Source organism: Nerophis lumbriciformis, linkage group LG37 (genome assembly GCF_033978685.3).
Source record: "Nerophis lumbriciformis linkage group LG37, RoL_Nlum_v2.1, whole genome shotgun sequence".
Taxonomy (NCBI): Eukaryota; Metazoa; Chordata; class Actinopteri; order Syngnathiformes; family Syngnathidae; genus Nerophis; species Nerophis lumbriciformis.
In genome coordinates, this window is record NC_084584.2 from 3,358,168 (window position 1) to 3,372,939 (window position 14,772).

The following is a 14,772-nucleotide window of genomic DNA, read 5'->3' on the forward strand; positions in this document are numbered from 1 at the left end:
GTTCCCAATTAGCCCGTTCACCTGTGGGATGTTCCAAATAAGTCTTTGATGAGCATTCTTCGACTGTCTCAGTCTTTTGTGCCACTTGTGCCAGCTTTTTTGAAACACGTCGCAGGCATCAAATTCCAAATGAGCTAAAAGTGCAAAAAATAACTAAGTTAAATATCTTGTCTTTGCAGTCTATTCGATTGAATATAAGTTGAAAATGATTTGTTGTATTTTCTTTTTATTTACCATTTACACAACGTGACAACTCCACCGATTTTGGGGTTTGTAGCGTATTTGTGTAAAAGGTGACTTTTTCCACGTTTGTAATGACATCATCAAGTCAGGCGGAGCTCATTCCTGTTTAATGGTCTCCATGCCATGAAGCAGAAGCAACACAAAGGATCAAGAAGTAGAAGTGAGTGAAGAAATATTTGTGTGAAAGACTTGCGGAATGTGGGGAAATGTCCTCACCGACAAAGTCACTACGGTGCTTTACTGTAACGAGCAGACGTCTGGAATGTAACGTGAGCTTTAGCGGAAAAGAGGTGGAGTTGCGTGAAAACAAAAAGTTTTTTTTTTTTTTTTTTTTCCTAAAGTGTTCCGACGACCAAACCTGAGGGTGAAGTCGCCGAGGCGGTTCTTCACACTTCCTGTTGGCGGGAAAACACCTGCTCGCCCTGGCCACGCCTAGACCGCGGGCAGCGCCCCCTTGTGGTGTGGCTCTCTGTGGGAAGTGTGGTGGTGGTGGCGCTCATGAGCAGAGGACAGTCACACGTCAAATCAACACCTTCGCTTCCTTCCTGGCCTTTCACTGTCAAGTCTCACGGCCCCTTGTGGGCAAAGCACACACACACACACACACACACACACACACACACACGCTCACACACACACCATAACGAGGAGGAGGAGGAACCAGCATCTCTCACTACTTCTCATCATTTCCTGCAGTTTCCGTCCTTCCTGGTCGAGTGGCAAGCGGGCTTCGGTAGTCGCGGATCGGACCTTCCCGGCGCGGTTCAGCCCACTTTGGCCCAGCTGAGGAAGGCGGGGATGTCTCTGACGGGGACGTTGCGGGTCAAAGCCTTGACGCGCAGGTTGCGGTCGTCGGTGAGGAGCACCACCTCTCTCTGCAGCCTCACCGTGCCATCTGGGTGGAGGGTGGGGGGTGTGGGGTGTGAGTGGGGCATAGAGCGAGCCGAGGCGTGTTACGTACTTCTCTGGTCCGGCGTGAAGTCCTTGGCCTTGTCTTTGCAGTAGTGGAGGCAGCAGGACAGGATGACGTCATCGTTGTTGCCCTGGCAACAAGAGAGGCTTATTTTTTGTCTGGTTTTGTATTTGTTTTGTACGGAGCCCCTAAAGCAGTGGTTCTCAAACTTTTTTTGTCATCCCCCACTTTGGACAAGGGGGAGTTTTCAAGCCCCACCTGCCCCCATCGCCCCAACAGAGCGCTAATGCCAAGCTTTAACATTTTCAAATTTATTGAACATCAAGTTGTATACATTTGAACTCAATAACATAAAATAACATTAAGTTCAATAATAAATAAAATAACTGTGCAGCTGTGGTATAACTTGCATCAAGTTCAATAATAAATAAAATAACTTCCATCAAGTTCAATAATAAATAAAACAAAAGTATTATAACTTGCATCAAGTTCAATAATAAATCAAAAAAAGTGTTATAACTTGCATCAAGTTCAATAATAAATAAAACAAAAGTGTTATAACTTGCATCAAGTTCAATAATAAATCAAAAAAAGTGTTATAACTTGCATCAAGTTCAATAATAAATCCAAAAAAGTGTTATAACTTGCATCAAGTTCAATAATAAATAAAACAAAAGTGTTATAACTTGCATCAAGTTCAATAATAAATCAAAAAAAGTGTTATAACTTGCATCAAGTTCAATAATAAATCAAAAAAAGTGTTATAACTTGCATCAAGTTCAATAATAAATCAAAAAAAGTGTTATAACTTGCATCAAGTTCAATAATAAATAAAACAAAAGTGTTATAACTTGCATCAAGTTCAATAATAAATCAAAAAAAGTGTTATAACTTGCATCAAGTTCAATAATAAATCCAAAAAAGTGTTATAACTTGCATCAAGTTCAATAATAAATCAGATAAAAGTGTTATAACTTGCATCAAGTTCAATAATAAATCAAAAAAAGTGTTATAACTTGCATCAAGTTCAATAATAAAAAAAATTGTTATAACTTGCATCACGTTCAATAATAAATCAAAAAAAGTGTTATAACTTGCATCACGTTCAATAATAAATAAAAAAAAGTGTTATAACTTGCATCAAGTTCAATAATAAATCCAATAACTTGCATCAAGTTCAATAATAAATCAAAAAAAGTGTTATAACTTGCATCAAGTTCAATAATAAATCAAAAAAAGTGTTATAACTTGCATCAAGTTCAATAATAAATCAAATAACTTGCATCAAGTTCAATAATAAATACAATAAAAGTGCCACTTTGCAATCTTTGCAACAACAAAAAAAGGAGGAGCTATGCATTTGGCAAGACAGGGCAAGTGACAGCACTTTCCCCCAGGAGAGCCACCTTGCTTCACTGTGAAACAGCACGGCTGTATGATCAGCTCCCATTTCCTCACACAGTGCAGAGAACAGTCGCACTTTCAGTGGTCGTGTTTTGATCAAATTTACCGCGCTCAAATCTGTTAAAACCTCATTGAGTTCGGGGCTGAACTGCCTTGACGCGAGTGCTTCCCGGTGAATGACACAGTGTGTGCCCGTCACATTTTTGTTTCTCTGCAGGCGCTGGCTCTGGCTCGACGACCTTTGAGGTGCGAGTCACAAATGTATATATTTGTGTAATTGTGATCCACACATTAGCCTGCTACCCATCCGCGCGAAAGTTTGTTCCGCTTAGCCCCGCCCCCATTAGTTACTGTTGCTATGTCTGTCAAACTTTCGCTCGTACCGAGAAATATAAAGCCTACAGTAAAAATAAGTACCGGTAATTTCCATTTATTTATATAGCGGATTTCACAGACAGAATCACAAAGTGATTTACAGTGTGTATAGAAAATGAAAGCATAGTAAAAAAATAATCTAAGAATATAATAATTTTAAAATGTAAAGTGAAATTTCCTCCCGTTCCTCGCGCCCCACCTGTCATGTCTCTATTCCCCACCAGTGGGGCGCGCCCCACACTTTGAGAAACGCTGCCCTAAAGGGACATGGGGGAAATTTTTCTTTTATAATTTTTTTTTAAATTTATTTTTTTAGACATGTATCTCGTGCGCACGAGACATTTTTTATAAAGTTATAAAAAAATATGTATATATATATTATAATTTTTATTTTTTAAAATTTTTTTAGACATGTATCTTGTGCGCACGAGAAACTTTTTATAAAGTTATAAAAAAATATGTATATATATATATTATAATTTTTATTTATTTTATTTTTTTAGACATGTATCTCGTGCGCACGAGAAACTTTTTATAAAGTTATAAAAAAATATGTATATATATATTATAATTTTTATTTTTTTAGACAAGTATCTCGTGCGCACGAGAAACTTTTTATAAAGTTATAAAAAAATATGTATATATATATTATAATTTTTATTTATTTTTATTTTTTTTTGACAAGTATCTCGTGCGCATGAGAAACTTTTTATAAAGTTATAAAAAAATATGTATATATATATATTACAATTTTTATTTATTTTTATTTTTTTTAGACATGTATCTCGTGCGCACGAGAAACTTTTTATAAAGTTATAAAAAAATATGTATATATATATTATAATTTTTTTTTTATTATTTTTTTTTAGACATGTATCTCGTGTGCACGAGAAACTTTTTATAAAGTTATAAAAAATATGTATATATATATTATAATTTGTATTTATTTTTTATTTTTTTAGACATGTATCTCGTGCGCACGAGAAACTTTTTATAAAGTTATAAAAAAATATGTATATATATATTATAATTTTTATTTATTTTTATTTTTTTTAGACATGTATCTCGTGCGCACGAGAAACTTTTTATAAAGTTATAAAAAAATATGTATATATATATTATAATGTTTTTTTTATTATTTTTTTTTTAGACATGTATCTCGTGTGCACGAGAAACTTTTTATAAAGTTATAAAAAAATATGTATATATATATTATAATTTTTATTTTTTTAAATTTTTTTTAGACATGTATCTCGTGCGCACGAGAAACTTTTTATAAAGTTATAAAAAAAATGTATATATATATTATAATTTTTATTTATTTTTATTTTTTTAGACATGTATCTCGTGCGCACGAGAAACTTTTTATAAAGTTAAAAAAAAAAATGTATATATATATTATAATTTTTATTTATTTTTTATTTTTTTTAGACATGTATCTCGTGCGCACGAGAAACTTTTCATAAAGTTATAAAAAAATATGTATATATATATTATAATTTTTATTTTATTTTTTTAGACATGTATCTCGTGCACAGGAGATCATGTCTTGAAAAAAAAATAAAAAATTATACTTTTTTTTTTTAGACATGTATCTCGTGCGCACAAGATACATGTCTAAAAAAAAAAAAACATTATAAAAAAATGTCCCTTTAGGGGTTCCGTAGTTTTGTATCATCCCGTGAGGTGTATATTATTTTTTGTTCGGTTTGTACTCTACGAAGTTTTTGCACTTGTTTTTTTGTTTGTTTTCATTATATTTGGACATATTTGTTTGGTGTGTATGCTTGTGAATCTGAGCTACTTATTATGTTGAAGGGGGCAGGAAATATAAGATTTTCTTCATCCTGCATAGGTGTGTAAAAATGTGTTTTGTTGTTAGCTTAATTGTCTATTGATCAAAAATGCACATCAATGAAGGAGATAAATACGCATTAAATGAAAAAAAAAAACTTGAAACATGGAAAGTACCTCACAGGCCGACTAATATTAAAGCATTTTTTAGCAGCCCATTCTAAATATACTATTGAAAAAACAAAAACATACCTAAAAAAGTCAATTAAAAAAAGAAACGGGTGAAATGTAAGGAGAAAAAGTTGCAATGTTGACTCTAATAACACAAAAATGCAGGCTGTTTTTTTTTTTTAAACTGTCGTTGCTCAAAAATAATAATGAATCAAAATCGATGTTATGAATTGTTGACCTAGCTCACATCAAATATTCCTTTTTAGTATTTTTAGGGTTTCCATCCATCTTCTTCCGCTTATCCGAGGTCGGGTCGCGGGGGCAGCAGCCTAAGCAGGGAAGCCCAGACTTCCCTCTCCCCAGCCACTTCGTCCAGCTCCTCCCGGGGGATCCCGAGGCGTTCCCAGGCCAGCCGGGAGACATAGTCTTCCCAACGTGTCCTGGGTCTTCCTCGTGGCCTCCTACCGGTCGGACATGCCCTAAACACCTCTTTAGGGAGGCGCTCGGGTGGCATCCTGACCAGATGCCCGAACCACCTCATCTGGCTCCTCTCGATGCGGAGGAGCAGCGGCTTTACTTTGAGCTCCCCCCGGATGACAGAGCTTCTCACCCTATCTCTAAGGGAGAGCCCCGCCACCCGGCGGAGGAAACTCATTTCGGCCGCTTGTACCCGTGATCTTGTCCTTTCGGTCATAACCCAAAGCTCTTGACCATAGGTGAGGATGGGAACGTAGATCGACCGGTAAATTGAGAGCTTTGCCTTCCGGCTCAGCTCCTTCTTCACCACAACGGATCGATACAGCGTCCGCATTACTGAAGACGCCGCACCGATCCGCCTGTCGATCTCACCATCCACTCTTCCCTCACTCGTGAACAAGACTCCGAGGTACTTGAACTCCTCCACTTGGGGCAAGATCTCCTCCCCAACCCGGAGATGGCACTCCACCCTTTTCCGGGCGAGAACCATGGACTCGGACTTGGAGGTGCTGATTCTCATCCCAGTCGCTTCACACTCGGCTGCGAACCGATCCAGTGAGAGCTGAAGATCCTGGCCAGATGAAGCCATCAGGACCAAATCATCTGCAAAAAGCAGAGACCTAATCCTGCAGCCACCAAACCGGATCCCCTCAACGCCTTGACTGCGCCTAGAAATTCTGTCCATAAAAGTTATGAACAGAATGGGTGACAAAGGGCAGCCTTGGCGGAGTCCAACCCTCACCGGAAACGTGTCCGACTTACTGCCGGCAATGCGAACCAAGCTCTGACACTGATCATACAGGGAGCGGACCGCCACAATCAGACAGTCCGAAACCCCATACTCTCTGAGCACTCCCCACAGGACTTCCCGAGGGACACGGTCGAATGCCTTCTCCAAGTCCACAAAGCACATGTAGACTGGTTGGGCAAACTCCCATGCACCCTCAAGGACCCTGCCGAGAGTATAGAGCTGGTCCACAGTTCCACGACCAGGACGAAAACCACACTGTTCCTCCTGAATCCGAGGTTCGACTATCCGGCGTAGCCTCCTCTCCAGTACACCTGAATAGACCTTACCGGGAAGGCTGAGGAGTGTGATCCCACGATAGTTAGAACACACCCTCCGGTTCCCCTTTTTAAAGAGAGGAACCACCACCCCGGTCTGCCAATCCAGAGGTACTGCCCCCGATGTCCACGCGATGCTGCAGAGTCTTGTCAACCAAGACAGCCCTACAGCATCCAGAGCCTTAAGGAACTCCGGGCGGATCTCATCCACCCCCGGGGCCTTGCCACCGAGGAGCTTTTTAACTACCTCAGCAACCTCAGCCCCAGAAATAGGAGAGCCCACCACAGATTCCTCAGGCACTGCTTCCTCATAGGAAGACGTGTTGGTGGGATTGAGGAGGTCTTCGAAGTATTCCCTCCACCGATCCACAACTTCCGCAGTCGAGGTCAGCAGAACACCATCCGCACCATACACGGTGTTGGCACTGCACTGCTTCCCCTTCCTGAGGCGGTGGATGGTGGTCCAGAATCGCTTCGAAGCCGTCCGGAAGTCGTTTTCCATGGCTTCCCCGAACTCCTCCCATGTCCGAGTTTTTGCCTCCGCGACCGCTGAAGCCGCACACCGCTTGGACTGTCGGTACCTGTCCGCTGCCTCAGGAGTCCCATGAGCCAAAAGAACCCGATAGGACTCCTTCTTCAGCTTGACGGCATCCCTCACCGCCGGTGTCCACCAACGGGTTCTAGGATTACCGCCACGACAGGCACCAACTACCTTGCGGCCACAGCTCCAATCAGCCGCCTCGACAACAGAGGTACGGAACATGGTCCACTCGGACTCAATGTCCAGCACCTCCCTCGTGACATGTTCAAAGTTCTTCCGGAGGTGGGAATTGAAACTCTCTCTGACAGGAGACTCTGCCAGACGTTCCCAGCAAACCCTCACAATGCGTTTGGGCCTGCCAGGTCTGTCCGGCATCCTCCCCCACCATCGCAGCCAACTCACCACCAGGTGGTGATCGGTAGAAAGCTCCGCCCCTCTCTTCACCCGAGTGTCCAAAACATGAGGCCGCAAATCCGATGACACAACTACAAAGTCGATCATAGAACTGCGGCCTAGGGTGTCCTGGTGCCAAGTGCACATATGAACACCCTTATGCTTGAACATGGTGTTCGTTATGGACAATCCGTGACGGGCACAAAAGTCCAATAACAAAACACCACTTGGGTTCAGATCCGGGCGGCCATTCTTCCCAATCACGCCTCTCCAGGTTTCACTGTCGTTGCCAATATGAGCGTTGAAGTCCCCCAGTAGAACGAGGGAATCACCCGGGGGAGCACTCTCAAGTACTCCCTCGAGTGAATCCAAAAAGGGTGGGTACTCTGAGCTGCTGTTTGGCGCGTAAGCGCAAACAACAGTCAGGACCCGTCCCCCCACCCGAAGGCGGAGGGAAGCTACCCTCTCGTCCACCGGGTTGAACTCCAACATGCAGGCTCTGAGCCGGGGGGCAACAAGAATTGCCACCCCAGCCCGTCGCCTCTCACTGCTGGCAACGCCAGAGTGGAAGAGAGTCCAGCCCCTCTCGAGAGAACTGGTTCCAGAGCCCTTGCTGTGCGTCGAGGTGAGTCCGACTATATCCAACCGGAACTTCTCTACCTCGCGCACTAGCTCAGGCTCCTTCCCCCCCAGCGAGGTGACGTTCCACGTCCCAAGAGCTAGCTTCTGTAGCCGAGGATCGGACCGCCAAGTGCCCTGCCTTCGGCTACCGCCCAGCTCACATTGCACCCGACCTCTATGGCCCCTGCTATGGGTGGTGAGCCCATTGGAGGGGGGACCCACGTTGCCTCTTCGGGCTGTGCCCGGCCGGGCCCCATGGGGACAGGCCCGGCCACCAGGCGCTCGCCATCGTGCCCCAACTCCGGGCCTGGCTCCGGAGGGGGGCCCCGGTGACCCGCGTCCGGGCGAGGGAAATCTGAGTCTCGGTTCTTGCATTTCCATAGAAGTCTTCGAGCTGCTCTTTGTCTGATCCCTCACCTAGGACCTGTTTGTCTTGGGAGACCCTACCAGGGGGCATGGAAGCCCCCGGACAACATAGCTCCTAGGATCATTGGGACACGCAAACTCCTCTACCACGTTAAGGTGGCAGCTCAGAGAGGAGATTTTTAGGGTTTGCCATATAAAAAGACCACCACACGATTCGATTCAGAATCGTTTCTCGACATCATACTGAAAAATCAAAGCATGCCAGGGCCATTTTGATAATTTTCACATTTAATACCAAAACATTATAGTAGGGGATTTTTCAGTATGATGTCGAGAAACGATTCTGAATCGAATAGTGTGGTGCCCAAAGATTCCCAGCCCTACTATATTGTTTTGGTATGGAGTATGAAAAACATCAAAATGGCCCCAAGCATGCTTTGATTTTTCAGTATGCGGTCGAGAATCATTTTGATTTGTGAACGATTCTGAATCGAAATCAAATCATGTGGTGCCCAAACATTCACAGCCCTACTATATTGTTTTGGAATTGAATATGAAAAATATCAAAATGGCCCCAAGCATGCTTTGATTTTTCAGTATGCGGTCGAGAATCGTTTTGAATCGAGAAACGATTCTGAATAGAATCGAATCGTGTGGTGCCCAAAGATTCACAGCCCTACTATATTGTTTTGGTACGGAGTATGAAAAATATCAAAATGGCCCCAAGCATGCTTTGAATTTTCAGTATGCGGTCGAGAATCATTTTGATTTGTGAACGATTCTGAATCGAATCGAATCATGTGGTGCCCAAACATTCACAGCCCTACTATATTGTTTTGGAATTCAATATGAAAAATATAAAAATGGCCCTGGCATGCTTTGATTTTTCAGTATGATGTCGAGAATTGTTTTGAATCGAGAAGGATTCTGAATCAAATCGAATGGTGCCCAAAGATTCACAGCCCTACTATTCAGTATAATGTCGAGAATCGTTTTGAGTCGAATCGAATCGAATCGTGTGGTGCCCGAAGATTCACAGCCCTACTATATTGTTTTGGTATTGAATGTGAAAATATAAAAATGGCCCGAAGCATGCTTTGATTTTTCAGTATGCGGTCGAGAATCGTTTTGAATCTAATCAAATCGAATGGTGTGGTGCTCAAAGATTCACAGCCCTACTATATTGTTTTGGAATTCAATATGAAAAATATCAAAATGGCCCCAAGCAGGCTTTGATTTTTCAGTATGCGGTCGAGAATCGTTTTGAATCGAGAAGGATTCTGAATCAAATCGAATGGTGCCCAAAGATTCACAGCCCTACTATTCAGTATAATGTCGAGAATCGTTTTGAGTCGAATCGAATCGAATCGAATCGTGTGGTGCCCGAAGATTCACAGCCCTACTATATTGTTTTGGTATTGAATGTGAAAATATAAAAATGGCCCGAAGCATGCTTTGATTTTTCAGTATGATGTCGAGAATCGTTTTGAATCTAATCAAATCGAATGGTGTGGTGCTCAAAGATTCACAGCCCTACTATATTGTTTTGGTATTGAATGTGAAAATTATCAAAATGGCCCTGGCATGCTTTGATTTTTCAGTATGATGTCGAGAATCGTTTTGAATCGAGAAACGATTCTGAATCGAATCGTGTGGTGCTCAAAGATTCCGAGCCCTACTATATTGTTTTGGTATTGAGTATGAAAAATACCAAAATGGCCCCAAGCAAGCTTTGATTTTTCAGTATGCGGTCGAGAATCATTTTGATTTGTGAACGATTCTGAATCGAAATCAAATCATGTGGTGCCCAAACATTCACAGCCCTACTATATTGAGTAGGGCTGTGAATCTTCGGGCACCACACGATTCGATTCGATTCGACTCAAAACGATTCTCGACATCATACTGAAAAATCAAAGCATGCCAGGGCCATTTTAATATTTTCACATTCAATACCAAAACAATATAGTAGGGCTGGGAATCTTCGGGCACCACACGATTCGATTCTATTCAGAATCGTTTCTCGATTCAAAACGATTCTCGACATCATACTGAAAAATCAAAGCATGCCAGGTCCATTTTGATAATTTTCACATTCAATACCAAAACAATATAGTAGGGCTGTGAATCTTTGAGCACCACACCATTCGATTTGATTAGATTCAAAACGATTCTCGACCGCATACTGAAAAATCAAAGCATGCTTGGGGGCCATTTTGATATTTTTCATCTTCAATTCCAAAACAATATAGGTATTGAATGTGAAAATATAAAAATGGCCCGAAGCATGCTTTGATTTTTCAGTATGATGTCGAGAATCGTTTTGAATCGAGAAACGATTCTGAATCGAATCGTGTGGTGCCCAAAGATTCCCAGCCCTACTATGTTGTTTTGGTATTGAATGTGAAAATTATCAAAATGGCCCTGGCATGCTTTGATTTTTCAGTATGATGTCGAGAATCATTTTGATTTGTGAACGATTCTGAATCGAATCAAATCATGTGGTGCCCAAACATTCACAGCCCTACTATATTGTTTTGGAATTGAATATGAAAAATATAAAAATGGCCCTGTCGGAGGCAGATATTTACATATATCCGAATTTTAGTGTTACTTATTTTCTTTCATAGTCATATTTGAAAACAGCTCGTGTTTTCCATTTATTCTCTGCAAGTAAACTGTGTGTGTTAACCTTGAATTCTTTGGAATGTGTTTTGACTAGCATGTGTTTTGACTAGAGAGAGGAGAGAGGAGAGAGGGTTTTTGGGGTCGGGAAGACAGACCATTTTGGCGGCGCGATAAAATGTTCTATGCTGGACTGGTCTCAAATGTATATCTGCAAAGCTTTGCCAATATATTACAAAATACCTATTCTGTCTCTGGTGGTTTTTCAACTCAGCTTTAAGTGTCGTAAAAAGCTTGGGAGCGACTTGTGACTTGAATTCCCTGGGAGGAACAACTGGTCCAAAACGCAACAGCCCCCACATGCTTAGATTTTTAGTATGGTAGAAAAAGTTTGGTTGGTCTCACCTGCTGGCCCGACGTGTCTTCACTGCGAAAGGCGATGGACTCGAGCTGGTTCCCTCTACTGGTGAGCGCTCGGAGGCGCGGCTCCCGCGCTTCGAAGCCTTGCTCCAAAAACATCACTGCCAAACGCGCCTTCTCCTGCACGGCGCGCACGTGCGCCGCGCTGACGTTGGAGTTGCCGCGACCGCCGGCGCCGTGTCCCGGTCCTCCGCCAAAAGGCTCCTGTCCTTTAGCCAGGCCGTCCAGCTCCGTGATGACTGCAAGACAGGGGGGGCGGAGTCAGTGTACATGCCGGCAGGGTTCGACCCCGGGCTCTTACCGATGAGCGGCACCACGATGATGTACGTGCCACACTGGAGGAGTCGCTGGAGCGCCGCCAAATGGTCGATGAAGCCGTTGGTGTCTGGGACCAAGAAGAGAGGCCTGACCTCCAGCTGCAGCTGTCCACTGGTCTGCAGCACCGCCTGTAGCACACAATCCAATCCACTTTATTTATATAGCACATTTAAACAACAAAATGTTTCCAAAGTGCTGCACAACAATATTAAACACAATTAAAAACAATATAAAATAAATATGATTAAAAACAATTTCAAAGGGTAAAACCAATTACCGTATTTTCCGCACCATAAGGCGCCCTGGGTTATAAGCCGCGCCTTCAATGAACGGCATATTTCAAAACTTTGTCCACCTATAAGCCGCCCCGTGTTGTAAGCCGCATCTAACTGCGCTAAAGGAATGTAAAAAAAACAGTCAAATAGGTCAGTCAAACTTTAATAATATATTAAAAACCAGCGTGATGTGGGCGCGCATGGAGTCGTATATCAACATGGACGGAGCTGCGTGAAAAAAGCCACCCGGCCTCTTCGCGTAAACTTAAACTTACCTTAACCACTCGCTCATCTTTTCTTCATCCATCCCTTCGAGTTAGCTTTTATGATGACGCCGGCTGGAAAGGTCTCTTTTGGCAAGGTCTTCCTTTTGAATATCACCATGGGTGGAAGTTTCTGGCCATTAGCATGGCAAGCTAGAACCACAGTGAAGGATGACTTCTCATTCCCTGTGGTGCGAATATTCACCGTACGTGCTCCCGTTGTATCCACAGTGCGGTTCACAGGAATATCAAAAGTCAGTGGAACCTCGTCCATGTTGATAATGTTCTCTGGCCGGATCTTTTTTTTCAGCTATCTTGTTTTTACAATATGCACGGAAAGTAGCCAGCTTTTCTTGAAAGTCTTTAGGCAGTTGCTGTGAAATAGTAATCCGTGTGCGGATGGAGAGATTGCGTCTTTTCATGAACCGGATCCCTGTCGCTTAGTAGGAGCCATTTTGTGGTCTTTACAGATGTAAACACACAAAGGAAATGAAACGTAATATCTGCGCGCTTTTTCTTCTTCTACGCGGGCGGGTGGTTGCTTACAGTAGAAGAAGAAGCGCTTCCTGTTCTATGGGGGCGGGTGCTTACCTTGGCGGTTGCTTGCGTAGAAGAAGAAGCACTTCCTCTTCTACGGGGAAAAAACATTGGCGGCTGTTTACCGTAGTTGCGAGACCGAAACTTTATGAAAATGAATCTTAATATTAATCCATATATAAAGCGCACCGGGTTAAAAGCCGCACTGTCAGCTTTTGAGTAAATTTGTGGTTTTTAGGTGCGGCTAATAGTGCGGAAAATACGGTAAAACAGTAAATAGAAAGCAAAAAGCAAAATTTTAAAAACACAGAGGACAACAGAGGACCACACAACTCACATAGTGTTGTTAAAAGCCAGAGAATAAAAGTGGGTCTTAAGACGAGACTTAAAACACTCCACTGTGGGAGCAGTTCGAACATGGAGGGGCAGAGTGTTCCAGAGCTTAGGGCCGACCACAGAGAAGGCCCTGTCTCCCCTGGTTTTAAGTCTGGTCTTGGACACCACGAGCTGGAGCTGGCTCTCGGACCTCAGAGCGCGCGCAGGATTGTAAGTTTGGATGAGGTCCGAGATATACTGAGGTGCCAGTCCATGTAAAGCTTTAAAAACAAACAGCAAGGTTTTAAAATCAATTCTAAAATGAACAGGGAGCCACTGCAAACTCTCAAAGATTGGGGTTACCGTATTTTCCGCACTATTAGCCGCACCTAAAAACCACAAATTTACTCAAAAGCTGACAGTGCGGCTTATAACCCGGTGCGCTTTATATATGGATTAATATTAAGATTCATTTTCATAAAGTTTCGGTCTCGCAACTACAGTAAACAGCCGCCATCTTTTTTCCCCGTAGAAGAGGAAGTGCTTCTTCTTCTACGCAAGCAACCGCCAAGGTAAGCACCCGCCCCCATAGAACAGGAAGCGCTTCTTCTTCTACTGTAAGCAACCACCCGCCCGCATAGAAGAAGAAGAAGCGCGCGGATATTACGTTTCATTTCCTTTGTGTGTTTACATCTGTAAAGACCACAAAATGGCTCCTACTAAGCGAGGTTTCCGGTTCATGAAAAGACGCAATCTCTCCATCCGTACACGGACTACTATTTCACAGCAACTGCCTAAAGACTTTCAAGAAAAGCTGGCTACTTTCCGTGCATATTGTAAAAACAAGATAGCTGAAAAAAAGATCCGGCCAGAGAACATTATCAACATGGACGAGGTTCCACTGACTTTTGATATTCCTGTGAACCGCACTGTGGATACAACGGGAGCACGTACGGTGAATATTCGCACCACAGGGAATGAGAAGTCATCCTTCACTGTGGTTCTAGCTTGCCATGCTAATGGCCAGAAACTTCCACCCATGGTGATATTCAAAAGGAAGACCTTGCCAAAAGAGACCTTTCCAGCCGGCGTCATCATAAAAGCTAACTCGAAGGGATGGATGAAGAAAAGATGAGCGAGTGGTTAAGGTAAGTTTAAGTTTACGCGAAGAGGCCGGGTGGCTTTTTTCACGCAGCTCCGTCCATGTTGATATACGACTCCATGCGCGCCCACATCACGCTGGTTTTTAATATATTATTAAAGTTTGACTGACCTATCTGACTGTTTTTTTGACATTCCCTTTAGCGCAGTTAGATGCGGCTTACAACACGGGGCGGCTTATAGGTGGACAAAGTTTTGAAATATGCCGTTCATTGAAGGCGCGGCTTATAACCCAGGGCGCCTTATGGTGCGGAAAATACGGTAAATGGAGAAGGAGAAAGATTTGCCCGAATAGTAGCAACCTTGTCGTTAAAAAAGGAGAGAAATCTTTCACAAGTTTCCCTTGTCATCTCTAGTGAAGTGGCTGGATTCGGATTAAGAACAGAACTAATAGATTTAAAAAGAACACGTGGCTTGTTGATACTATTTGAAATTAAGTCTGACACACACAGTGGGCTCACATTCAGATGAGTTTCTAGCAAAGTTTTAACTCCT

General features: G+C 42.8%; 1 protein-coding gene across 1 annotated transcript in view; it reads right to left on the reverse strand.

The window, feature by feature from the left end:
• smg6 (SMG6 nonsense mediated mRNA decay factor) overlaps nt 1–14,772 on the reverse strand; it is a 58,821-nt gene continuing 44,049 nt past the window's right edge. Inside the window, exons 15-18 of the mRNA XM_061931548.2 lie at nt 11,710–11,854; nt 11,394–11,647; nt 1,205–1,286; nt 1–1,138 (exon numbers count right to left, since the gene is read on the reverse strand). Of these exons, the coding sequence (XP_061787532.2) occupies nt 1,008–1,138; nt 1,205–1,286; nt 11,394–11,647; nt 11,710–11,854 (612 nt within the window). The 3' untranslated portion in view covers nt 1–1,007. The remainder of the gene's footprint in view (nt 1,139–1,204; nt 1,287–11,393; nt 11,648–11,709; nt 11,855–14,772) is intronic.